The sequence below is a fragment of the Dipteris shenzhenensis genome, chromosome 33, assembly GCF_047967505.1.
Source record: "Dipteris shenzhenensis isolate YYH24624 ecotype China chromosome 33, Dip_SZ_1.0, whole genome shotgun sequence".
NCBI classification, from domain to species: domain Eukaryota; kingdom Viridiplantae; phylum Streptophyta; class Polypodiopsida; order Gleicheniales; family Dipteridaceae; genus Dipteris; species Dipteris shenzhenensis.
In genome coordinates this window covers 23,569,783-23,596,382 of record NC_141628.1, presented here as the reverse complement: position 1 = coordinate 23,596,382, position 26,600 = coordinate 23,569,783, and the positions used below count along the sequence as shown (strand labels likewise).

The 26,600-nt window shown below is 42.6% G+C and overlaps 1 protein-coding gene across 1 annotated transcript; it reads left to right on the top strand.

The window, feature by feature from the left end:
• The first annotated feature begins 8,403 nt into the window (after positions 1–8,403).
• LOC147879850 (uncharacterized) lies at positions 8,404–12,660 on the top strand. Its single transcript, XM_087371737.1, has 4 exons — positions 8,404–10,329; positions 10,421–10,759; positions 10,930–11,271; positions 11,363–12,660. The coding sequence occupies exons 1-4, from the start codon at positions 10,246–10,248 to the stop codon at positions 11,900–11,902; spliced, it is 1,305 nt and encodes a 434-aa protein (XP_087227863.1). The 5' UTR covers positions 8,404–10,245; the 3' UTR covers positions 11,903–12,660.
• The last annotated feature ends 13,940 nt before the right edge of the window (positions 12,661–26,600 follow it).

Here is a 26,600-nt window from a genome sequence, read left to right as displayed (position 1 = left end):
CTTTTTTGCCTTCTTCCCCACTCTACCTTTTTTCCTCTCTCTCTCTCTTTCTCCCCCCCCCCCTCTCTCTTACACAAAATTTGACAATCGCTAGCCCCATGACCCTGCCTTTCTACTATCCCCATGGCTGTTGCCTTTTTGCTATCCCCACCGCAACTGTCACCTTTCTACTATCCCCATGGCCATCACCTTTCTATCATCCTCATGGCCAGCTCCATAGCTTCTATCCCAATGACCGTTGCCTCCCTGCTAACCCGTCGACTATCACCATAGTTCCTGTCCCCACGACCCATCACCTTACGCTATCCCCCCAATCGTACGAATACCAAAAGCTATAAAAGCCCCCCCTATCCCTCCGAGTCATCGCCTTAGCAAAAATAGCAAAAATCTATCAAATTTTTGCTAGGACCTTACCCAACCCTCTACACTTTTCCAGCCCCATTGAATGTCCTGAGACTCCTCATCCACTGACTCTCTTCTCATGAAACTACCCTCCTCTTTTCCCATAGATCTTGAGAATGAATTCTATGAATTCAAGATAGAGCTTAGCCTCCACCACCCAAATCTGCAGCCCACTGACCCTTCTAACTCTGAGAGTCCACCATCAAGGACAATCCGAATGCCCTCTAACATTCCGGTAGAGGTCTGCAAATGGAAAGAAATTAGCACGCGTGCTCCAGTTAGTGGCTAACCCAAGTCAAGCATATGGACCACCACTAATCCATCATGCCCAACACCCTTGCATGATTGGCAATGCCACAAGTCACCAACTAGGTGGACTACATCTACACCTAGATGCGGGAGGACCTTAAGATGCATGGTGAAGTCCTCGGCAACCCCATGTTCTATATGCTAGTGCTCTACCATATGCTTCAATAGTAACTACTACTTAGATATGGGCTGGCCGACAAAGCATCCACAGGACCCATGCCAATCAAAGAAGAAGAGAGAGTGGCTATACATAAGTTACCAAGGACAGAGCCAAGTGCCACCCCTGCTAGCCATCCCACTCAGCCACCCCTTGATAGTGAGCTTCATGTCCAATACAAAGATCGACTGGTGTGGGAATTCCTACATAGGCAAGATTGAATAGAGCATGTCAATCTGCTCTCTAAGGGCAACACCACCACCCAAGACCCCATCAACCTCGATGACTTCCTTAGGGACGACATTGTTCACATTGGGCTCCACTCTGGAACCCAAGGCCGCTAATCACTTTGACTACTGGGGCTGAATTCACCACTCCTAGCATAGCGACCTCACAAGCGTTGGGTTGCCACAAAGCTCTTGGAAGCCTAGGGGTACTAACAAGGCGAGCGGGCCGCTTAGGTGCAGAAACTTTCAACAGCACCGAATATGCGATCCCAATGCTATGTCAACTCTAAATGCAATTCCACAAGAACCTACCCTCGAGCCCATTGCAACAAACAAGTCCCTAAGCCCGCGGAGTGCAATGATTCCACGAATAGTACAACTCAATTAGAAGGTTGCCTATGTCATCGAGGAAGCAATACAAGAACTGACCCCTAGAAAGGGGGTAGTTTAACATGAACCTTCCTCTAGGCCCACACGCATGCCATTAAAGGACACCTTACTCAATAGAGCACCCACACTGCTACATCAAGGGTCGCGGTACCACAAGAACCTATTTTTGCATAACCCACCTACTACATCAAGGGTCGTGGCACCACAAGAACCTATTTTCACACCGATTACAGCCACACATGAGCCTGTGTGCCTTACCTCAAAAGAGTTCCATCACAGTGAACGTTGGAGTGCCAATACACCCCTGGCAACCATGATGAGGCACAAACTCAACATGTGCTCTACCTAATGACAGGGTATGTTACCACTCGGCATTCATCTCCATTGCATTCCACATAATCATCAAGTCCATGTCTAGGTGAGTCTGTATGCGGTAGGCATATCACCCCCCTACACCAGCAGCTCACAAGTCCTTGGTATTCCAATGAACCCACTCACATTCACGGTTAGCATTAGGTGAATATGACTAGTACATCTCTTGTGCATTATCTTCATGTTTTGCATCCTTGCAAGCTAACGTCACAAGTTTATGTGACGCTTAGTCCGTTTGCCCTATTTTTCCCTTCACACGAAGCCCTCAACATCCATAAACCCCTCCTTTCACCTTTTGTCCTTTTTTCCCTTCTTCCCCACTCTACCTTTTTGCCTCTCTCTCCCTCTTTCTTTGCCCCCCTCTCTCTCTCACAAATTTTGACAATGGCTATCCTCATGACAGTCGCCATTTTACAATCCCCACGGTCAGCGCATTTGTGCTATCTCCATAGCTATCACCTTTCTGCTATCCCCACCACCATCGCCTTTCTGTTATCCCCACGACTCGTTGCCATATCTTCTATCTCGTCGATCATTGCCTTCCTGCTAACCCGCCGACCACCGTCACCATAGATCCTATTTGCACGACCCATCACCTTATGTTATCCCCCCGGCCGTAGGGATATCAAAAACTATAAAAGGCCTCCCTATCCCCCCGGGTCATCGCCTTACCAAAAATAGAAAAACTGAATCAAATTTCTACGAGGAACTTTGCGGTTCAGCAAAATAGGAAGGGAGGCATGTTAACAGCCACAGCCATGGAGCACAGTGACGTATGTATCCGACCATATGGGTTTTGAGCTACAAATGGCTCAACATCAAACTAGGCTAATGGGGTTTGAACCACAAATAGCTCAAGGTCTCGACCTCGCCATCTAGGTTTTGAGCCTCAAATGTCTTAAGACAAAGGCAGGTGCTAGGACCATCCAAATTGGTAAGGATAACACAAGAGCCATTTGGATCTTGTGTAAAGCTAATACAAGAGCCATTTGAAAGAGGAGACTGAGAGAATGCCTTAGCGCCATATGGGCCCAAGTGGTTGTAACAAAAGAGAGACAAGAGAGAGTCGTATAAGGAAAAGGGTTGGCCCTCCCTTCAAAAGGTGACTTGTATAAAAGGCCAAATGGTTGACTCTGGTCTTCATTGTTGTATGCACAAGTTTGGAATACAAGCTCCCTCTTCTCTCTCAAGAGTGTCTTTAGGTCTTCTATTGTTTCCTTTGTAGTTCCTTTGTGTTTGCCACTCCATCCCCCTTCACTCTAACCTTCCCTCCTACTTCTCCCTCCCTTCTCCCCTCTCTTCTCCCCTTCTCCTTCTCCTCTCCCTTCTCCCCCTTCCCTCTCTCTCTCTCTCTCTCTCATGGAAACACATTACAACAATCTGGGAGCTGCTTCAGTGACACATGCGGATGGGTCGTGCTTTGCATTGCTCTCACAAGGAGTAGCTTGGAGTGGAGGCTCCGATAGCATTCCTTGAAGATCCCCATGACACATGAGTCACCATTGAGACTACACAACCACATACATATTTTGTTTTCTTCTTAAAACTTATAAAACCCCTCCGCACAAATCATTGATAAATCTTTCACATAGCACCCAAGGAGCCATGCATCTAGTAAGAGCCACACATCACAGAAGCTTAAAACTAAGCAAACCAGCAAAAGTGCACAAAAATTGCTACATTGAGAACTAATCTACGAGGAGACCACTAATTGCTTTTATACTACTATTAGTATGTTTCATAGTTTTGAGCGATTGTACTAAAAATCTCTTACACTAACCCATCTAATTAATCCATGGGTCAACTATTCCATTGTCTTTCGAAGCCTACCAATGCCACCACAGCCATCCATGGCAAATTTTTTAAATTAAATTCAACCAGCAACCTAAACCCACCACATGTCATTTACTAGAAAATCCATAGCAAAACTTAGAACACATCCAAACAGTATCTCAAATTTAGAAAAGCCTTAACTACTAAGAAGATGGTTAATAACACTTAAACATGTAAAACAAAGTTCCATATAACATACAAACTTAAGCCTTAATAGGATCTCTTTTAATGTACTCCCTCCATATATATATTATTAGAGCATTCTCTTGGCCATGTTCCAAAATTTAGATTGTTAGATCACGATTCTTAGCAATAAACTAAATGTTGTTAATTGGACTTGACATTTGCTTGTGAGGAGGTCTAATAGTGGAGTTTTCAATGTACACCTATTACATATATGTATGCACCATTTAGTTATTTCGGAACAATCTCAATTTATTATATATCTACTAAGATAATTGCTCCACCACCAAAATAACATGTGTTTGAAATCTCAGTCCAAGAATTAAGGTAGCTAGAAAGTAATATTATGGACATCGTAAAAACAATCTTTGTACTAGCTAGATTGATTCAAACAAGGTTGACATTGTAATTTGCTAAGAAATCAATAAGTTATGCATGACATGTTGCTTGAAATATTTCACAAAATCTCTTAACTTGTTTATCATGATTTCAATTGAGGAGACGTTCAATGGTTTCTCTTTCCTTTTATAGGACCACGTTGAAATTTTATAACTATTTCAAGTATAAGCAAGGCTTCATTGTCAAAATTGTAATTGGCAAAAAACGAGTACAAATTCACATGCTTTTAAAAAAATCAATTTACAACTTCAATATTCACATTTATTAGGCCTTAATCAAGCATACTAGATAACATATAGCTAGATTCAAAATACCACACAATCTTTCACCACTTAACCCATTGTGTTCATGCTGACCTTAACTAACATAACCTAACCCAACCCATGTTGGCTAGATGGACCTTAAGGAATGTAATCCAACCACGTAACCTATCCCAACCAAAGATAACCTAATCTATCAAAACCTGCCCACCCTATTCAACACAAACCTAGCACTAATATAACTTAACCCTAACCATAACTACATGTAACTCCTCCATCGCCTTCCCCGTTTGCCATATCCAGCTAGACGATCAAATCATCAAAGATGGCAAGGTGCAAATGATTAGACCAGCAGGGCAATTGAGAGGGAAGTCAAGGGGTGAGTGGATAGGCAAGAGTGCATAGAGAGAGGGTAGAGGAAAAGTAAGAGGGCAAGGGGAAGGCAAGGAAGGAAAGACGGAAGGGGAGTGGAGAGGGAGTGAGGGCAAAGAGACAGATAGGGGAAGGTGAGAAGCTAGAGAATGGAGGGGTGAGGGGGAGGGATGTTGCTGCCACTAGGAAGGAGAGAGAGAGAGAGAGAGAGAGAGAGAGAGAGAGAGAGAGAGAGAGAGAGATGTTGCCACCATCACGGGGCAGGGAGAGAGAGAGAGAGAGAGAGAGAGAGAGAGAGAGAGAGAGAGAAGTTGAGGAGGAGTGACAAGCCAAAGAGGGAAGAGGTCATGTTAGAGAGCAAGGGAGAGGATGAAGGAGGTCGAGGAGCTTGGCGAGGGAGAGCTCAGAAATATATCACAATTCAAAGAAACAAAAGATAGGAGAGAGTGCTCTCGTCCCTATATATGGTTTAAAAATGGTACTTAATAGAATATGAACATGGGAGGTGGAAATCTCTTGGGGCAATAAACTTAAACTCTTGGGAGGTGGAAATCTCTTGGGGTACTAATTTTAAAATTTTAAAACAAGATTATATGTACAATGGCGTTTCCTTACTTTGAATCAAAACAAAAGTGGCATGCTTGTGAGATGCTACAATATAATAGCAAAGGTGCTTTGATCTTCCAAGGTAATGTCACATCATATCTTAGTTGAGCTATGACACTTTGAATTTAAAATGATATCATAATAACGTGACACATTAGTTATATGACATCATAGTAAAGGCACACATTGCAATAATATTACCAAACCACTATGTTTCCTTTATCCCCAACAAATAAAAGCTAGTGCCAATGCACATGAGTTGAAGGGAGCTCACGTGGTTTTGCTTCTTGTGCACCCATAGAGGAAAATTGTTGTTATGGATAATGTGCAAAAATTGTATAGTAGATCTTAGCCAAAAGATTCATTTTTGAGATGGCTATGTTTCAGAGTCGTCCAACCTCAATGTCATAGCCCCAAAACAAAGAAATGTGTCCACATCTATGCCTTGTTTCAAGGTGATAATTCCTTTAGCAAGAATTTATGAATGTGGGAAGAGCTCATAGCAAGGCTTAGTGATTCCATCACCTTGTTTAGCAATGTCTTATTTAGGATGTTTTCTCTTGAGCATGCACATGTGCGCACACACTTGTGGATCTCTCTCTCTCTCTCTCTCTCTCTCTCTCTCTCTCACTTGGTCGGATGGCTAGAAGTGATGCCGATTGAGCACCACTAGGGCACCCTCTTTACCAATTTCCATGCATTGCCACATAGCCACTTGACAAAAGGTGGAGTAGTCCATCAAATGTGAAAAAGGGAGAACTTGAATGATTTCATTTACACCTTGCAATTTGGTAGCCAATGTAAAGTGAGCATTGCTACATTTGTTAAGATGGATGGGCGTGGGGTGTGTGTGTGTGTGTGTGTGTGTGTTCACGCGCGCGCATGTAATTGCTTACAACAACATTACACAGTTGTGATTTTGGATTTGTGGCCATGAGGCTTTTCTCTAAAGGTTGTGGGCAAACAAGGGTGTTTAAAAGGAGCAACATGGTAATTGAAGCCTGATTGGTCAATAGGTACTAGGCAATGCTTGAGCACCACATCTCCTATTGTTTCTATGATGATGGTGGTAGTTCAGGCTTAGTGCACACGGGATGAGTAGTGCGAGGTTGGTCGCGATGCAAATCAAGTCACACATCTAATTGACGAATTGGCATTTATACGCCCTCAATGCTCCGTTCCGTAGCTTCATTTTATGGGTTGCAAATTCAAGCACCAGTGCTCCACTATGAGTTGACCATTAGCAGTAGCAGGTAATAGTTCAAGGATAACCTGTGCAGAGGCGAGGCAGAGGGGAGCTGACTTGTACTGCTCATGAGCAGCCGGTGGTAAACTTTGTCAAGATGTCCACCGCAATTTAATCGTGTGAACAAGTCTTCTCCATTTGGGATGTTGTTGTAGCTTGCCCTCACCCTAGACTATGCGTGTGCACTAACTCTCAAAGGAGAGGGATTGGAAATTTGACATCTTGTATTTGAGAAAATCACTCTTTTTAATGATGACAATGATGATGATGTTGATTGTTTCGATACTATCAAAGAGAATATTCCGATTGTAATAGCTAGTGAGTGCATGGTAAGAGTCTGTGCACACGAGCAACTAATGTGTAGCTGGTGTTGTATGCTGATTTTGTTCACATGCTTCAATGGTTGAAAGAGCTTCAAGCATTTAATACAACCCTAAATATTTGCAGGGAGCTCTACAGGTTGGTTTACCCATTAAGCTCTCTACTTCTTTAGGTGCATTGAAGGCTCTTGAAAACACTATGAGCACCACATGCCAGCTCCTGATTTGCTGGAGCGGAATTCTAGCGTTGGTACTAAAAAATGCAACATCCAAAAGTGAGGTGCCAATTTTCCAATGAAATGCGCTTCATTTTCTCTCGTTTTTTGTGCAACTTGCCACCAATGTCGCTCTATCTTGTGCGTGTGCACTAAGCCTAATCGAAAATTTGGCATCTTGCATTTGAGAAAATCACTCTTTCTATGAGCCTTTGCACATGCACAAGCTGGTGCAACTTATGTGTGGCTTGGGGGTGAGCTGGATGTGGTTTATGTTCACAAGATTTTTCTTCCCTACTTGTGACTAGTGGAGGCATTTTCAACTAAAGGGTATTAATGCACCATTTTTCAAAGATTTCATGCCACCAAACCGACATGTGTAACTCGGTGGTCTTTTGTGATTGGTTGTCACCAAGGAATTGTGCATGGGTGGCATTTTTGGCACTCCACAAATGCAAGATGATTGAGCAATGAGGGTGCATATATGTGCGCTCATGAATAAAGGGCATTCTCCCGCGCAACAAAGGAATAGCCAAAAAATAAGGAGTTCATGGTGAGAACGAGTCTCTCAAGGTTGGCCATGAAGCTCTCATGGCTTTAATGTGCAAACTTTCAGGAAGAGATAATTGGTTGCAATGTTCCTAGATTTTCTCTTCCCCTAGTTTCACGGCTAACTTCACCGAATTCCATGAAGTTAGCCATAGAAATGGAGGGCTCCTTTGCAACCGAACGCGAAGGCAAATTTCCTGGCTGAGGACTATAATTTGCCACCCAGTAGAAATAGGGACTGGAAACCTTTAACGTGGGAATGCCCGCTAAAGCTAGAGTGCCCTTGCTTGCGCTTCCACCTGTGCGTGTGCATAGGGGGATGCCTAACTTTTGCCTTCGCACAATGTATATGCATCTTGGTGGTTCAAGTTTGTATTCAATGAAAGTTATGATGGAGTCGAAGGAGGGGCTGGCCGCTGAAAGCGGCAGAGCCGGCAGGGCGTGTGGAAGACAAAGCATTGAGAGCCAGAAATTAGAAAGATCTTCCTTCCCTTCGGTTGTGTCGTCGACTGAGGACTCGTCGTTAATCGTTAGATGATCCGAGATCGTTAGAAGTTAGAACTTAGATGAGACAGTGCGGGATTGGACTGTGGAACCTTCAACCGAACATGGCCTTATCCTTGTTGTAATGACGATTCAAGATTCTGTTCTTGAAGTCCGGGGAGCCCCGTCGTGCACGCCCCTGGGGTTGCGCTGACTGGGGCCAGAGAGTTGCACAGGTCGGACGTTGGGATTGGACTGTAGCGTAGTCGGTGGTGGTGGAGGGTGGAGCAGCGGCAGCAGGATGCAGGAAGTTGGAACTTGGAGGGTGCATCGGGAGACTGAAGGGATGGAATCTGGAAGCAAGGGAATGGCAGGGCAGTGAATGCGGAGCAGGGGGGGAGATGATGAGAGCGAAAGTCCAAGGGGAAAAGTGCTATGACGTCTGGAGACGGAAGATCAGAATGCTACTGCGGGACGCTCTCGCAATGTTGAGGTGCTGGAGACTCGGGAGCAAGCTCGACTGAAGAAATTTGGAGAGAGGAAGCGAGGAAATGCTGTGAAGACGAACGGCGGAGCAACTCCGAGAGGTGCGAAGGTTTGCGCAAGAGCGGAGCATGACGGGGATGTGAAGTGCGCGAAAAGCGAAACATTGTGGATGGTGAGTGAAGCGTGAGGGTCCGATAACTGGGGTGGGGAGGAGCTCGATTCTGGCAAAGGGACACAGAGAAATCAGAGGAGGACAGCGAGGAACGGAGGGTCCAGGGAGCTTCGGCGGGAATCGGGAGGGCGTGCAGAAGAGCGGTGCGCATGCTTGCGGCGAGTGACAGAAGAGAGGTGAGAGAGATGCTCGGAAATGGAGCACGATGATGATGGTCCGGCAAAAATCTTGTCGAAAAACCAGAAGATGAAGAAGACGAAGCCCTCTGAGATCAGCTATGGCGGACGGGACATTTCCAAGCAACTCTTGATCAACACCACCATTTGCTTTTCTCCACCTTCTTCTTCTTCACTTTCCTAAAGAAGCTTGGTACCTTGCTGGCTATGGCGACAGAAAGCTCTTGAACCATCTCCGGCAGCTGATCAATCATTCCGTAGACTCCATAGCTCCAATCAATCAGCTTTCCTTCTCGCATTCATTCCCCTCCCACTCCTTGTCGCCTTCGTCGTCCTCCCTCCCTCCTTCACTGTTTTTCATCACTGCAAGCTTCTGTCTCCCAATCTCCACACCTCTGCTCATTAGTCACGCGCTCTCTGTCCTTCCCAATGCCCCATACCATCTCCATCGCTGTGGAAGCAGGTCCACTTTTAGCGACAGCTTGATCGTCTCCCCCTGCCATCACCACCTTCAATATTGTTAGCTACAGTCTCTGCCCTTCCATCGATGTAGACTCAGCTTCTTCATCGTGAGCTACAGCTTTCAGTCTCCCCCCCTGTTCCCCTATCAAACCCTGTATCCTTCTTGTTGGAGCTCCACCTTTCCCAGCTTTCCAAGTCTCCCCCTGCCACCCTGCCGTTACTTTCATCTTTCCCTTTCGATCTCCTCTGTCCTTTCACGTTGCCAACTTGCAACGCTTCGCCTGCTTCTTGCTCCGTCCCTCCCCCCCCCCCCCCCTTTGTTTTCGTCTCTTCCTCCCTTGCCTTTCGGCGCGTTCTTCCCCCCTCCCCTCTTCGCCCTTTCCCTTTGTCAGCCCTTTTGCGACTCTGCACTTCTTTATCCTCTCGGTAGGACCTGCGCTCCACCTCCGTGCCCCTCCATCAGCCTCAGTTCCTGGATTTCTCTCTATTTCCAATTTTCTTTGGCTCGCTTCAAGAAGCTTTTCCAGCATTGTCAGCACTGTTGGCGAGCATTGCCCAACCTCATCATTCTGTAGCTCCTCCGAACAACGCGGGTGGTCACTGTTTTGGTAACATGCTTCCCAAGCATGACAGGTGTGTGCGGGGAATTGGCGCGGAATGATATCTTTTTCTTCTCTGCGGTTTCTGTGCAACGAGCGGTTGTGAATACGGTGACAATGCATTCTTGTTTGGTCAGTTTAGCTTCGTTCAAGAAGCCAAGCTACGCAAGTTTCTAGCGCGCTGAGATCTAGGTTGCTGCAGCCCGTGTCGCCTAAGCACAGCGAGAGAATGAAACCCAAGAAGAAGAGCCAAAACGGTGGGATAAACCAAAGGGTGGGCAGCATGCGGATGTTGGGGGAAGCTCTCGCGCCTCTGATGGAGGGTCCAATTCCAGAGAGCCACGATGAAGATAGCAAGAACGAACGCTCTTGGTCAAGCATGCGCTACTGGATGAAGGGGCAGCTGGAGAAGGGCGTGTCACTGGCTGGGAAGAGGCGCTCAGATCCACGGCTTCTGCTGGGAGTCTTAGGCTGTCCTCTTGCTCCGGTTGCAGTCCGCTCGGAGCCTCTTCCTTATTTGTCCATCAAGGATGTCCCCATTGTATGTTCTCGTCTTCCGCTGACTCTCGCATAGATATGGATCGTTGCGAAAAGTGCATTGTGATTTCAGAATCGAGATTGTTTCAGAGAATGCTTCTTCTCAACAGCTTTAGAAATTCTGTTCTCTTTTACTCCACCTCTCTCATCGTGAATTTTCAACTTCTCTCGCAGGAAGCATCTTCTGCACAATACATTGTGCAGCAGTACCTTGCAGCAACCGGAGGCGCAAAGTTCCAGAGCTGCATAAGAAATTCGTACACGACAGGGAAGGTAAAGATGATTGTTTCTCAGTATGAAACACCTTCCAAGGTCTCGAAGGCTCCTGCGAAGGCTGCAGAGAATGGATGGTTCGTCGTTTGGCAAATGATGCCGGATAAGTGGTATGTGGAATTAGCCATCGACGGCAGCACAGTTCAAGCCGGAAGCAATGGCAAGCTGGTCTGGCGTTACACTCCGTGGTTGGGAGCGCATTCCGCGAAAGGTCCAGTTCGGCCCCTCAGAAGAGCCCTTCAGGTAAGCCATACTCCATACCCGGTGGCCTTAGTGTGGAGCCTAGAAATGAGTTTTCTTATGTACTTAAAGCCATGGTATCTCTTTCTGGCAGGGTCTGGATCCAATGACGACTGCAAGCATGTTTGTGAACGCCCGTTGCATAGGCGAGAAGAGTATTGGAGCGGACGATTGCTTTGTTCTGAAGCTTGCAGCGGATCCATCCACTCTGGCCGACAGAAGCGACGGCCCAGCAGAGATCATTCGGCATGTGCTCTTCGGCTACTTCAGCCAGAGGACAGGTTTGCTTGTTTACCTGGAAGACTCGCATCTTACTAGAATTCAGGCCGCTGGATCTGATCCGGTGTACTGGGAAACCACAATTGAATCTTCACTGAAGGATTACAAGCTGGTAGATGGTGTAATGGTAGCTCATGCAGGGCAATCAATAGTTACACTCTTCAGATTCGGTGAGGAGGCGATGAATCACAGCAAAACTCGTATGGAAGAAACATGGAACATAGAAGAAGTAGCCTTCAATGTGCCAGGTTTGTCTCCAGAATGCTTTATACCTCCAGCTGAAATAAGAATAGCCAACGCAAAAGGAGCACCTCAAGAGAAGGGCAAATCCACGATGCTGAATGAGATAAACTAGAAAACGCAAAGCAGTTCTTTGTTGTACATCAATTTCAAGAGCCTGCGACAGCAGTTCTCCCTTGATGATTCCAACGAGTCGAGATTTCGTTTGGATTCGGTGTACATTTTTGTACTTAACACACATTCTAATGCAGAAGAAAATAACCTATACCAGAGCCCTTCAGGAGGAGCATCTAAGTTCCTTTGGACTTGCTTGTATCGCAACTGGAGGCATTTACTGTACCGGTGCTTTCATAACAGGCCTTTCTTTGACATGTGGAAGCCCCTGTCATTGAATAGAATGCCACATTCTGTCAAGGTCAGTCTCGGGAAGCAGGTAGGCTGGCTTCCCAGTTATCAGGTCACACAAATCACAGGACACATGAAGTGAGGCTCATGCCAGAACAATGAATAATCTTAGTTTATGAGACTGCAAAGTATGCAGCAATTTCAGTGCACTGTACTTTAGGAAGCTCTCAATAATTTCTCGGGCTATCAGTCAAAAGGATTCAACCTTTCTAACATTTGCTGTAACGCATGGATTGCATTTGTCACCGGAGCACATAACATAGTAGAGGACTAAATGTCACTCAATTCTCTCTGGATGCCGTGAGAGGTTGTTGAGCATTTTCAAACAATCGTTTGTGTTTTCCACAAAGGATTGTCAATGTAGAAGTATCTCCTGAACATTTCCATGTTAACATGCCAGAAGTTTTGGCTGAAGAGAGTTATATCTACATTAAACCAAGTAATCCGTAATGTTGACTACTACTTACATTTTACTAAACAATAGCGTAATGATATTGACCTCTGTTGAAGGTTAAAGATTAATAACAGTAGTAAGGAGCATCAAAAGTGTAGACAAAACTACTGCCTATGTCTAGCCTGCGATTTGAGACCCATACATTCATAAATCTTGTTGCATGAGCGAGTCAAAACTAAATTATGAGATTGTATCGCGATCTCTTTTTCCATTGCCAGTCAAGGACTTGTGATCTTACATCTCTATAGCTGTTTGCTGATACCGAAAATAAACTTTAATCTGTATCGGTAGAGAGAATATTTAACAGTTTTCTTGTAAGAAGTTTAGATGGAGATGAGTTTTGAAGCTCTTGAAAATTATGATGAGGGTGTAAAAACAGATATTATGACTGACCAAAGTTGTTATTAAGACGACATGATGAGTAAGAAAGGCCAAATTTGCTAAGTTCCGGAACCTCACATAGCACAGCTAATTATGTGAAGTTACAATAGGAAGGCTTAGCTAAGGGAACCTCAAATAACACCGCTAGTTATGTGGAGCTAATTTCAAAGACCTTCGAGGTGAGATGAAGTGTGACTTTTTCTGATGTCGTCCTTATTCATGGCATTGACTTTAGGACAGCCTTTTGTCCAAAAGAGACGCAACAATGATCAAGACAAGCATTGGGAAGGCGAATCCAGCTATTTTTACCAAGTGACAATTCCAACTTTTTAGGGGAGTGTGGCTATCACTTATTTTTTGGAGATCAATGGACGCCCATGGCCCAAGCTCTCATACAACTTTAGGCCATGGCTAAATATACAATGTTCTTAGATCTCATTCCACATGATTCTCATTAAACTTAGCCCTAGGGTTAGCTGTTAGCAATCCATAGTTTAGCATTTATGTCCGCACAGATACAGTAGGGAATCCATTCCTTTGAATTGGTGATTTTCTCTTCACATGGATGTATCTATTACAACACATTCCAAAGTCTTTATTGAATCTTATCTTTATTCCAAAGTCCTTTTTAAAAGTCAATCCGGCATTGAGACATCATTCCTAACCAAGCATCCCATGCCGTCATAAATCTGTTTTAGAAGTCAGTCCAGCATTCATACATAACTCCTAACCAAGAATCCCATACCACTATAAGCCATCCTAGACAGCCTACGGGTGCTTAGGGTAGAATAGGTTTTGTTCCCCAACGTAGGTGGGGCTTTTGCTAGGGTTCTCTCTTTGACCTGGACTAGCTCCTAATACTCTTCAACAAGTTGGGCCATTAAATCTAATGCAAGGTTTGAACCATGGCTTTGGGTTGAGGGAACCTAGGTTGATAATTGCCTTTCAAGACCTTTTATTAACACGCTTAAGTGACGATGTTATTTAAAATAATGTGTCTAGGTAGTTGGGCAAGATCACAACGAGGGACTAGAGGAGATGGCCCCTTGGGGCGAACATCGCCTCCACAGTATGAGGACTAGTTGCTCCTCTGGAGAACTGATATTGTCGACCCTATGGGAGAGTCTCAACCTGGCATACTTCTACGACGTGGTGGTGAGGTGCTCAAAGTGCATGGCAATAGAAAAGAGTACTTTGATAGAAGAAGGCAAATAGTGCATACATTGTTTGATATACAATGGGGTAGTCTGACCGTGTTCAAGACAATGAGTTAGTACGAGAAGGGGGTGGGCATCGTGCTTTGCGAGATGGTTCCTAAAGCTAGACGATCTCATTGGATCATGAATGCTAGGAGAGGAGGTAGAGCTACAAACCCTCATATGTCAAATACATGAATTAATTGCTAAATAAACTTACAATCCAAGATAAAAGAGAAAGGGAACCCCAGTAGTTTAACTATTAAAATGGAAAAACCTTTGAAAGGTATCAGGCAGTTCATGAAAATGTTTGGTTGGATGCAGCTTTTCAAGGCATCTAGCTAAGGCAAGTCTTGGATTCTTGACCTTTGCACATGGCGACTCTTCATGGGTGGCTCATCAACCGATTTGGCAAGAGCTCATTAGGGTGGCTTACTTTTGCAAGCGTTGATCTTTCATTTTACATATGGGTCGCTCATAAGCTGGTAGGTTTCAAAGCAAATGGTTTAAGGGTTGTCTTTCAAAGCTCATACAAGACACTTGCCCACAATGCCACTTGCACCAAGCTAGAATTTATAATGCTATTCTAGGGGAGGCAAGTTTCAATTCTAGTCTATAATTGTTGAGCTTCATAGACTTAGAAGCTTTCTTGGTGTCCAAGAGATGATTTGATCTTCAAGGGTACTATTGAGATATCAAACTCAACATATATTCATACTCATGAGATGCCTAAAACTCAACATATGTTCATACTCATGAGATGCCTACAGTGACCATTTTTCATTTGTGTCATTGCCATTGTTAGTGGTAGATATGGTTGGTATACACTAGCTAATAATAGCTATATGCAAGCTACTTTTGTAGACTAGAGTTTGTGGCATAGTTAGTATGCAAACCCATGTGTGATTTAAGTGAATTTTATTAACCATGCATCTCAGGGTTATTAGAACAATTCTAGAGAGATAGTGTTCAACCATCTTATATATATATGGTTCCTTGAAGCAAGAAGGAGAATACACTTTTAGCCACTACCATTTTGTCTCCTATCTTTGTTGTGTTTGAAGAAGATTATTGCAAGCAAGACTCCTCCCCTACTCTCTTGCATTCTTTACACATAAAACCAACTTATTGATCAAAACTATACCAATGTAGAGTTAGGCTTAAACCTACTAGCTTGATCTAGTGAAGCTCACATGCCACACCACTTGGGTCTTGGCCTAGTTTGGAGATTCAGCCATGGTGGACCCTAATGCTCCACTATTACTAGGCACCCAATTGAGGAGGTTGATATTAGTATGGAGAAGAGGAGGAGCTCCCTAAGCTCCCCATTCAATGTCAACCTACTTCAGGTTTAGCACACAATTAATGTTCAAGAGCTCGCTGAGTTGGGTCAAAGATTCCACTCACTCTAGGTTTAGGACTCAAGGTTGAGCCTCAAATGCTTTAGTGCTGGTTGTGGTGTGTGAGCACTTAAAGAACGAATTCAAAAGGCTAGGGAGGGTTAGCTTTGGGCATCCTCCATCCTTGTCACTTGAAGTGCATGTTTAGAGGTGTGATGCTACTACTTACCCTTTGTCACTCCTAATGACAGATTCAACTCACTCTGCATTTTAGATTTCTTATCTTTGAAGGTGCTCCCTAAGGAATGGAATGTCTTGGTGGTGATGAAGGAGTAAGCATGGCCAACTCAAGCTCTACCATTGGTGATAGTCGTTGATCTTCTTGGTGACACCAAGTTAGAGAAGTGAAAGTACATGTTTGTTTGTATATGTGTCACTACATCCTCTTATTTTTGAGGATGTGGAGGGGGATCATGGGAGCCAAACCTTCCAACTTAAATGTCATGATGGCACTTAGAGTTTGTTAATCTTGTGCTTTGCAAGTGATTGGCGAAGTGTCAACAATTCCTATATGACATCCACCAACATTAATTGATTAAACTTGACTTTTTGGTGAACTCCACCACAACAAATGTCTTCTTATCGCTATTGTTGATCAAACTCTTCATCTAGGTCTCAAAAAGCTAGGCCACAAATCTCTAATTGATGAGAATCAATGGATGTTCGAGTGCTCTATAGTGTAGGCACTAGGCAGTAGCTCTCTCTTACTGGGATTGCCAACATCTAATTTTTTTTTCAAAAAGAGACCCCCTTTGAAAAGTAGCACGTAAGTGGGCTATCCTATCATCCTCACCCTTGAGAAATGATAGCCTAGATGGGCAATTATTGCTCTAAACTTGGTGGAGAAATTTATCCATAACTTCATAAAATGCTTAGTTTGATGCATAATTTGACTCAATGGTTTAAAAAACATGATAAATATATAAATCATTTGTTGCCATTTGATTTGGTATGCCATATGACTGATTTGGATTTGTTAATCAAAAGATATTGATTGTCAAAGTTTAGCTTTCTTTGATGATCAACATAGATTTTTCAAGAATGCCATGGTTGCCGAACTTATTGTCCCAAACATAAAGGAGCACCTAATTTTTTAAGATTTCTTTCAAAAAAATCACTGCTAGCATGGACACTAATTTTAGGTAGCTAGTTTTAGAACTACTCTTGAGTGTTCATCATCATGCATGACTTGGAGGCATCACTTGGAGCATGTTATGGTGCGCCTCTCATTATCCTTCTAGTTTTCTACCAAGTTTCTTTTTTGTACCATTTGATTTCCACCACTTTAAGTAGCTAGTTTTGGAACTACTCTCGAATGGTCATCATCATGCATGATTTGGAGATATCACCTAGAGCATGTAATGGTGCCTCTCTCATTATCCTTCTACTTTTTTGCCAAATTTCTTTTTTGTTCCCATTTGATTTCCGCCACTTTGGTTGGTTGTGCCAACATTTGGCGACTCCTAGTTGGCAAGCTCGCCCTCAAGCTTCAAATATGAGACACCCTGATCCACTATTGGCTCTTTCAAGCTAGGCCTAATGTGCTTGATTCATCTGGTGCTTTAGTGGATCTCATTGCAATGTGAACCTTCACTTTGGCACTGTTAATTATGGAGGAAGGTGTTTGTGGTGGAGGGGGAAACTACTGTAAATGCATGTTTCTCCAACACTTCAATCTTTGGGATTGTGGTGGGTTGCTTCAAACTAGTTCAACTCATGCTTGCATCTCGAGATTTGGCCAGGAGAGTAGAACACTCAAGAATCCCTAACTAGACCTACCTGTGGATCCAAACTTCAAAATGCACCTCAGAACTAGATCTTTGATCTAGATTCTAGGCTTCAGATGTTACTTTGGTCATGATGCTCAGATCTAGACTCATGGTTTAGCTCATGATAGATGCACTAGACCAGATGTTGGATTTTTCTTCGACCACCTACTATTTTAAATATTTTTTAAATGTAGGCAATGCTTTCATCCAGGCCCTCTCTTTTACTAGGGATAGTTCTCGGCACTCTTCAATGGATTGGACCACCAAAATCTAATTCAAGGTTTGAATACATGGCATTGAATCAAGACACATACAAGAAGGGAGGCCATCCAAAGTATTGTGACGAGGCAGCTGGGAAAATGGTAGTGAGTAGTAGTAGTCCTAATATCATGGAGTCAAGGCCCTTGACTCCATGATATTAGGACTACTACTACTCCAACAATTTGGGTTGTTGCAGAGAGATCTAGCTTCCTATAGAGGCAATCAATAACTTCTCTAATCAAGGACTATCACGGTAGTACTTAAGAAGGAAATTTGGGCTATTGGAAGCCTATCCAACATGCCAAATTGCTTTCTTAAGCACATTTAAAGTCTTGCTCTAATGCTGCTCAAATTTTGGGTGTTTACACTTTGAAAATAAGATGTTTAAATTAAGAAATCCATTGGTCTTGTTGGGAGGTCTTCTGCTGTAGTGTAGAAGAATTATAGAAATAGTGCTTAACAGAGTATTTCACTTAGCCTTGAGCAATGGGTGGATAACAAGAGAGACAACCCAAAAAAAAGCATACCTAGAAACTCCCCAGCATTGGTGCCAAAAAAGTGTAGTCTCCGGTGGGGATCTAGCTGATACACTGATGAGGTACTCCCTCCAAGTGACACTAGGTGAAGAGTAATGCCTGCAAATGTCATAGACTAGTGTCACTGTAGTGACTCTTGGCTTGTTGCAATTGTGAATCCATAAGAGAAGAAGAGGGAGAGGAGAGGGGAGAAGGGAGAAGGGAGAGGGAGTATGCAAGGAGAAGGGGAAGGGAGAAAGAGGACATGGCATTCACGAAAGGCATGAAGAGGAAACAAGAGAAAATCTCAAGAGAAGAAGAGAGCTTGTATTCCAATGTGAGCACACAATAAGTGAAGACCAAAGTCAACTACTTGTCCTTTTATACATACCACCTTTTGAAGGGAGTTCTCTCTACCACTCTCTTTCCTCATTCTTTTACAATCATCTTGGACCCATCTAATTCCAAGGCACAATTCTATGCAAGGATACCCTATAAATGGGCTTCTCTATATAAATGCAAGGATACCCTTCATACGTGCCTAACTCCATCAACCAACTCTATGCCTACCTATGGGTGGTTTCTAACCATGGTTGAGGAGTTGTTGTACATTAGATATTATATGGGTCAATCATTGGACGGGGTGGACTGGAAGAGGGATGGATGAAAATCTGTGAACCCACACATGATTGCAAAATACTAGCATAGTGAGATCTACTCTAGAAAATACACCATTTTAAGAACAATTGCCAGCAATAGGGATGTGTTGATGAAGCTCACTGTGTGCATGTACCATAAATGGCACAACATCCCAAATACCATGGTCAAGGCGTCAGTATCATCCATGGACCATGGGTGCTTCAAAAGAAATTTTCTCTATACTCCCAATGCATTGAAAAGCACTATGAGGGCCTTCAGTGCTCATCCTCCTAATGCATTAAAAAGAATTAGGAGGGCCTTCATTGCTCCATCCTCCCATCTTCATATTTCTTTGTTGAATAGATATTTTTTTGGGAATGCAAATCCATCTATGTGCAACCTGTAATCAACCAAGCATACAAAGATTTATAATTGGGTGGTGTGCTTAGCTTATTTATGAGGGCTCACATTCATAATACCAAAACTAGGATGGAATCATTATTTTTTTCTTCAAGCTACTCAGCTTAGTGTAGATGTATTCCTCATTGATTTCTATTTGGACGATCTAAGAAATGCCTTAGATATGTGTTGACAATATATAAAGTAACCAATTAGAAATAAGTTGAACCAATCTTTGAGCTATTTTGGCCAAGCTACATGGAATGTAGTTTGTGTACTCTTCCTTGGTGAGACAAACCCATAGAAAGCTCCACAAGTGATGATAGGGATCCTCTTCGTCAATCCCCTTGAAGTCCAAGAATTTCACCTTAATGAGCTAAAAAATTTTGGTTTAGTGCTCACTAGCTCGAGGCTCCTTGGTTGTGATTGTTACCTCTTGACTTGGTTAGGGCTCAAACTTGGTTTCTTACATCATGAGGACTATTTGGGTGTTGACTGGCTCCATGCCAACAATCATCACTGTGGACATGTCTAGGTGCTTTGTTGGAATTCTTGCCATTTAGCTACAACCAAACCTTGAAGCAAATGCCTATGACATCTCGAGCTCACTAATTTCCACTAGTCAAATGTGCCTTCCACCAATAGGAGCATGTCTTATCATTACACTTGGCTCCCTTGGCATGTCCTATTTGTGGTCACAACCTTGGCTTGATTTAGGACTTGAGCCCTGATAAGGCCCTGGGTTGTCATCCCCATGGCTCATCTCTTGCATTGCCTCTACTACACCAATATGTTTACTTTGTCTTTGTTCTTATACAAAGGCATGCCTTACTTCTAGACTTCATGCATGCTTAGTAGGTCAATGATCATGCTCATGGTGCAGTCATGGATGGAATCATTGCAAGACTCAAAATCCTGGCTTTGCAAACAAATTCTTTGACTCTTCATGACACCCCTCAAGGGACTCTCCCATGACTAACTCCCTGATGTGTCTTGGGTGCAAATGAGGGATTGGTTGACTCTTGGTGTTGGTGTTATATTTAGTGCCATCTCTTTGAGTGCATGGTTGATATTATCAATACTCATGCTCTTTACTAGTGGGAGTCCTCTTCTACTCCCATTCTTTGCCATGAATCATCCATCCCTATCTCTAAAATCATCCCATCTTCCATGGCCAAAATTTGCCAACTCCTCTTACCTCTGCGCAAGTGTTTCTCTTGCCCATTGCCATGTATTTTTGGCACCGTTCTAAGTTTATATTAGAAATTCATCAAAGATTGAGATACCTTACAAGCTGCTTGGGAACAATTCTCCATCCAAACACCAATCATCAAGTTTATCTTCAAAAATCACAACTCAACTTCAGATACTCACAATATTATTTTGTAATAATATGTCAAACCAAGCAATTGCCATAGCTTGTTTCTTATCATCATGAACTATTGCTCCCAATGCTTGTGCACTCATATCTATAAATTTCTATGAGTCAGCCCACTCAATACTTCCACTCATTTTCTATGACTCGGTCCACTCAATTCTTCCACTCCTTTTGCAATAGCATTCCCTAGTAGGTTGCCAAATGTTGACAATCTTTTTCTCTCGTCCCTAAGTTGCCCATTGTACTTAATGCTTGGTGTGTGCGCGGACCTTGATGAGCATTAAACTGCTCAGTGTGGAAGGTTCCCTCTCTTGAAATTTGTGGTATGCTTGGCATGCAATGTCCTAGTTGGTCCTTGGATGCAAAGAATGAGCATAGTACTATTATGGGATTGTGTAGGCATGGATAGAATTGTATGGAGATGGGTGATTGAATGTGAGTGAGTTAATACAAGTATGGATATGGGTGATTGAGTGTGAGTGAGTTAATACAAGTATTGCCAAGGAAACTAAGAATTCAATCCAAGTATGCAAACCAAGTACTTGTATTATCAAAGAAAGGGGCTCGAAGCCCATTACAACTAGCATAAAAGTGCTTGTGTAGAAAGGTGTTGGTGTGTGGTATTCACCTCCTCTTTCCTTGGCTCAAAGCACTAGTCTATCTCTAAAGCAATGCTCAACTAGTGTAGTACTACATTACTCAAGACTAGATACTCACCAAAACCCATCCTACTTTGAGTTCTACCCTTTAATAGTTCTAGGAATCTGTTCAACTAGTTGACTTTGGGAACTTTCAAATTTTACCTGGGGACTTCTCAAAATGATTGTTGATGGTTGAGTTGTTTGCATGGCTCCCTGCTACTTGTCCTTGATACTTGAAGTCATGCCACTTCGATCAACAGCACCTTGGTAAGTATATGGTAGCTTGGAACTTGGGTTGTCATGTTAGAATATGGGCCAATGTTGAGTTATCTGAAAGGTTTTATTGTGCTTCCCTCTTCTTGTGTGTTAAATCCCTCTCCACCAATCATAAGAGGGCCAATGTCACATTAAGAAAATTAAGAAAATATTGAATAATTTTATATAGTAAGATAAAGAAACAAAAATTTATGGATGTACATAAACCTGACAAAGAGTCATTTTCAAAAAAGATCATGAACTCAAATGTGATTTCCCTCCTAAACTAGTTTTTTCGCTTGTATGAATCAAAGATTCTAATGTGCTTTTTGGCCTAATCTGGCTTTCTTGCTTGCATTTTATGAGTCTAGGATTCTCTGGGTTTTCCTCCTAATTCTCCTGCTTGCGCTTCACCCATTTGCAAGTTTGGTTCCATCCATGGCAATAGGCACCCATGGTGTCTTTCTTACGTGAACAGGCTTTGTTGCTTGCATTCTTGCTTTTCTTTTTTTTGGGCACAGAAAATTTTGATTATATTCTAATCAGATGATCTATACAATGTTGTCAAAACTTTGACAAAAAGTTCATCTCTAAAGAGGGATGCCAACATACAAAATGATCTCTTTCTAGAAAGAAGAGGAAACAAAACCAGTATCTTAACTTTAACAAGAGGCTAAGTCTCAAAATATGGACCCTAGTTGAGTCCCTGATAACCCAAGGGAGAGACAATGTTCCATAGTAAACAAAAAAACTCAGCAAGAAGCTGTTGATATGCCATCTTTCAAAGCAAGAGCCTTCAGCAGTGACCTGTGCATAGAGAATAAACAAGTGAGGAGTAAAACCCAGTTGGAGTAGACTAGTCAGTAGGTTCTTCTTTGACTGGGCAAAGTGGAGGGAGGAGCTAAGCTTGCATGTCCAGCCTTGCACTAGAACATCTTCCTACCTCTTGAGTGTGTTCATCTAGTTCTATTTGCAGTTGGGTAATCTGATCATTGTAGTTATGAAATTCCCGATCCAAGAGGAACTTAGCCTGGAGCACAGCAGAGAATGATCAATTAGTAAGCATAAAGCAATCATACCAATTAATAAAGAGCTGGTCAGCATGCATGATCTCATCACTGAATTATAAAGCACTCCTAGAAATCCGTATAAACCATAAAGCATAAGCTTTGATAAGTGACCATTTGGCATAAGGTGTTTTGAGAGCATCCCCCAATAGTATGGCCTTCCACTTTATAGGCTCCCCAATTCTGATTCGCACATATTCCCATAATTTTCTTGCTCTAGGGCAAGCAATGAAGAGATGAAAAATGTCTTCTCTGTTTATCACACAGCATTTGCATGTACCATCCCCCTTGCCAATGCTGAGACTTCTACCATTGGTCCAGACTACCTTATGCAAAGTTAGCCATAGTAGAGTAAACTTTTTTGCACGGATTTCTTTGTTCCATATCAACTCAAATCTGAGTGCCCATTTTTTGCATTATTAGAACAGTTTCATATTTTGTTTAACTTAACTACAACCTCCTCTATACCTTCAGAGGGTGTGGGTATAGGTAAGAGGGATGAGCTGCCAACCCATCCAAACTCCCTGGTGTAATCAAGCACTCTACCTCCCTTCCAAGAGATGTCCCCCTCCCACAAGTTCTGCACTCTTCCCATGATTAGATCTTGGTCTACATTTTAAAGTCTGAACTCTCTTCTTATCTCAAGCCAGTTTTTCCATCTAATATTATTCTTGTCCCAAAGGTCACCCCAGCAAGAGATTCCCTTCTTTACCAAATGCCAAGCTCTAAGAAAATCATTATCACTCAGCTATTGGCTTGGAAAAAAGGTAGATACCCATATGGAATCTGAAGTCATGAAACTTCCTTTCCAAGTGAGTGTGATATAGCATTTGATCTGTTCATAGGCACCCCATAGGGATTTCCACAGTTTGCTCCCTTTGGTAGAGCAAGTTTCTGGGTTTCCAATAGCTGTCAATAAAGGGTAGTCCTTCCATCTAGGGGCTCTGAGAGGTCTAACATGTTTAAAAATCCTGAGAAGAAGGTTAGCCCAGTCCCTATTAGGGTTGGTGATTGCTTTAATTATCAAAGTGGTTGCTAACTTGTAAGCTGCCAGTTGGATATTTATAACACCCAATCCTCCTTCTTTTCATGGCCTAGTACAAAAAACCCATTTATCTTTGGCAATCCTTCTTTTGGTGTCATTCCCACCCGATAAGAGGGATCTGCATATCCTTATGAATTTTTCTAATCATGTTTTGGATGGACACCAGGAAGAGAGATAAAAAATGGAGAATGAGTAAATACGATGGTTTAGGACTACTCTTCTCCCTGCCAAGTTTGCCTGCAGCCCCCTGATATTGTTTAATTTCTTTTTGAATTTCTCAAGGAACAACTCCCATCTATCCTTCATCTTGACATTGAATCCCATAGGGATACCTAGAAGCTTGAAAATCTGTCCATGTGGTATCTTTTTGCATCCCAGCTGATCTAATATGTTTAGATTGTCTCCAGTTAATAAAGCATACCCTGTTTTGGGGTGATTTATCCTTGACCCAGATGCTCTACAAAAAATGTCCATGCACTCCATTGCTCTTTGTATGTCCACATCTATGTTTCTGATTGTAAGGGTAGTGTCATCTGCAAATTGCTGACTAACCAACTGGTTTCTTGAGGGGAGTTCTATGCCATTCATTTCTCTCGCATCTACTTGTTCTTTAATCAGCCACCCCAAGGCATCAACAGCAATTGCAAATAGGAGGGGGGCTAGAGGGCACCCTTGTCTGATGGATCTTTTTAACATAAAACTCTGAGACATATCACCACCATTCACACAAACCTTTGCAGAAGCATTTGATAGTAACAAGGCTACATAGGAGATAAAGTTATTTTCCAAACCCAAGCTTTTGAGTGATTGAAGAAGAAAGTCCCAATTGAGAGTCTATCATAGGCCTTATCAAATTCTATCTTAATAAGACATATCTCTTGCTTGCTTTCCTCAGCATGGGTGCACCCTTCCCAGAGATTGTTGATTGCCTCCAATAAATGTATGTTCTTAATGAAACCTTTTTGCTCTTCCAGGATCAACTTGTCCATCTTGTATCTCAGTCTCAAAGCAATTGCTTTAGCATATATCTTATATGAACAGTTCAACATGGTTAGGGGCCTCCAATTTTTTAGCATTGTTTTCTCCCCTTCCTTTAATGACACCTCCATATAAATGCTCTGGGAGCAGCCCTTGATGTGGATACTCTCATTCCAAATAGCCAATAAGGAAGGGCCAACAATGTCCCAAAAGACTTTGTTTTCAACTCAGCAAGAAGCCCATCCTCTTCAGGGGTTTTGCCATCAGCCATTGCAAAAATAGCCTTGAAGGCATAGTTCTGATTCCAGTTGATTTCTATCTAGATTAGAAACAGATGGTTGTCTGGCTACATGGCACTTCAATCTTGCCTCTAGAACATTATGGTATGTCAAATCCACTATGCTTAGTAGGTTTCTGAAATGACCGACTATTATCTCTATATTTTATGTTTCTGACTAGTCCAAGTCTCCATCATCCTTTTGTGGCAAAGGGATTTCCTCCTGCTTCCTCTTTTTTCTGATCCTCCTAAAATTCTCTTTGGTTGGCCTGTCTACCTTGCCTGCCCACCACTCTCTAAAGTAGATATTGGCATTATGAAGCTTGATTTGTTCTTGTATTCTGACTTCCTTTCTTTTGATCAGTAGCTATTGTTAGGCATTGATGTCATTGTTTCTAGATCTTTGTTCCAAGTCTTCAATGTCTTTCTTAAGCTTGTCCATCCTTTTTGCTCTTACGGGCTGCCCTGTTCTTTCTGGCTTCCTTGAATTGACTGCACCTTTTCAATAGCATCCTTCCATCCCTGTGCCATAGATTCAGCTACTGCAAAAGAAAAGTACCGACTCTCTATGATCTGTTTTTGTACTATCTGCAACTTGAAGAGGGAAGGGTCAGCCTTAAACTAGAAGTTACCTTTCTTTCCAAATCCTAGGTGTATAGAAGCTAACACTAGTTTATGATCTGAAAGAGTGAGAGAGGAAAAGGTGACTTGCTTGACATCTAGAGCTTGGTCAATCAATGATTGAACCAAGTAGACTATATCTAGTCTAGCCTATCTTCTTGCTTTTCTTCCTAGTTCTCTTACTTGCGTTTCACCCATTTGCAAGTTTGGTTCTCTTTCACAAATCATCCATGGAAATAGGAAACCCAAGGCATCCAAATGTGAAGCGATGTGTAACACGGAATGCAAAAGACCTTGACATAGAGGTGAGAGTTGTTTTTTGACAAACTACAACATGCATATCATTTGTAGATCTCACCAATAGGGTGAATGCAGATGGTCATTGGCAAAAGATGGTTGCATAGAAAGGTAGTTGGGTGCTGAAGTAGAAAATAAAGAGGAAAAGACCAATATATTTTTGGCATCTTGGAAAGGTAGGGTCAAAGATTTCAGAACAATGTAGTCGAGCATGAATATATGCATGATGAGAACTTGTACTATATGTAAATTAAAATATATTTTGGTTTTTAGATCTGTATCTATCAAGATATGAAGAATGGTAGCCAGTGAAGTGCATTTTGGGATCCTTGGATGTCTTGCATGGAGCAATAGGAGAATTACAATATCAAGGTAGAATTGCAACTCAATTAGCTCAGACATGTATCTTCTTCTATGACCATCTTTATGAGTTGTTGGACAAATCAAACACTCACAGTGTGTTGAGGAAACAAGATCTTCTACCATGGAATACGATAGACTGGCCAGTGCCTCCTAGTAGTGTGATAGAGACATATAGGGCCAATCTATTTGCAGAAGTTCAATAATCTTTATGGTGGCTAGGCATTGCTACAAGAATGGTAATAGTCAATGCATGCATGTCAATCACTATTTTGTTGACTTGTTTAACAAGTATTCAGTCAAGGTGTGCAAAACAATGCTTATCTACTATAGAGCAACTTGAAATGAAGAGAACCTTGATTTCTTGGATGATGGTTGGGATAAATCAACTTCTAACAAGGCCTATTGTGAGGTGGTGCCAAGTATAGTTACCATTAAGTATATGATTGCAAGCCATAATTTTATATTTTCTTTC

Excerpts from the sequence above, each read along its gene's own strand:
- LOC147879850 (XM_087371737.1), top strand. The coding sequence starts at position 10,246 with ATGACAGGTGTGTGCGGGGAATTGGCGCGGAATGATATCTTTTTCTTC. Across the intron at positions 10,330-10,420 it reads AACGAGCGGTTGTGAATACG|CCCGTGTCGCCTAAGCACAG; the intron begins GTGACAATGCAT and ends AGGTTGCTGCAG. Across the intron at positions 11,272-11,362 it reads CCCTCAGAAGAGCCCTTCAG|GGTCTGGATCCAATGACGAC; the intron begins GTAAGCCATACT and ends TCTTTCTGGCAG.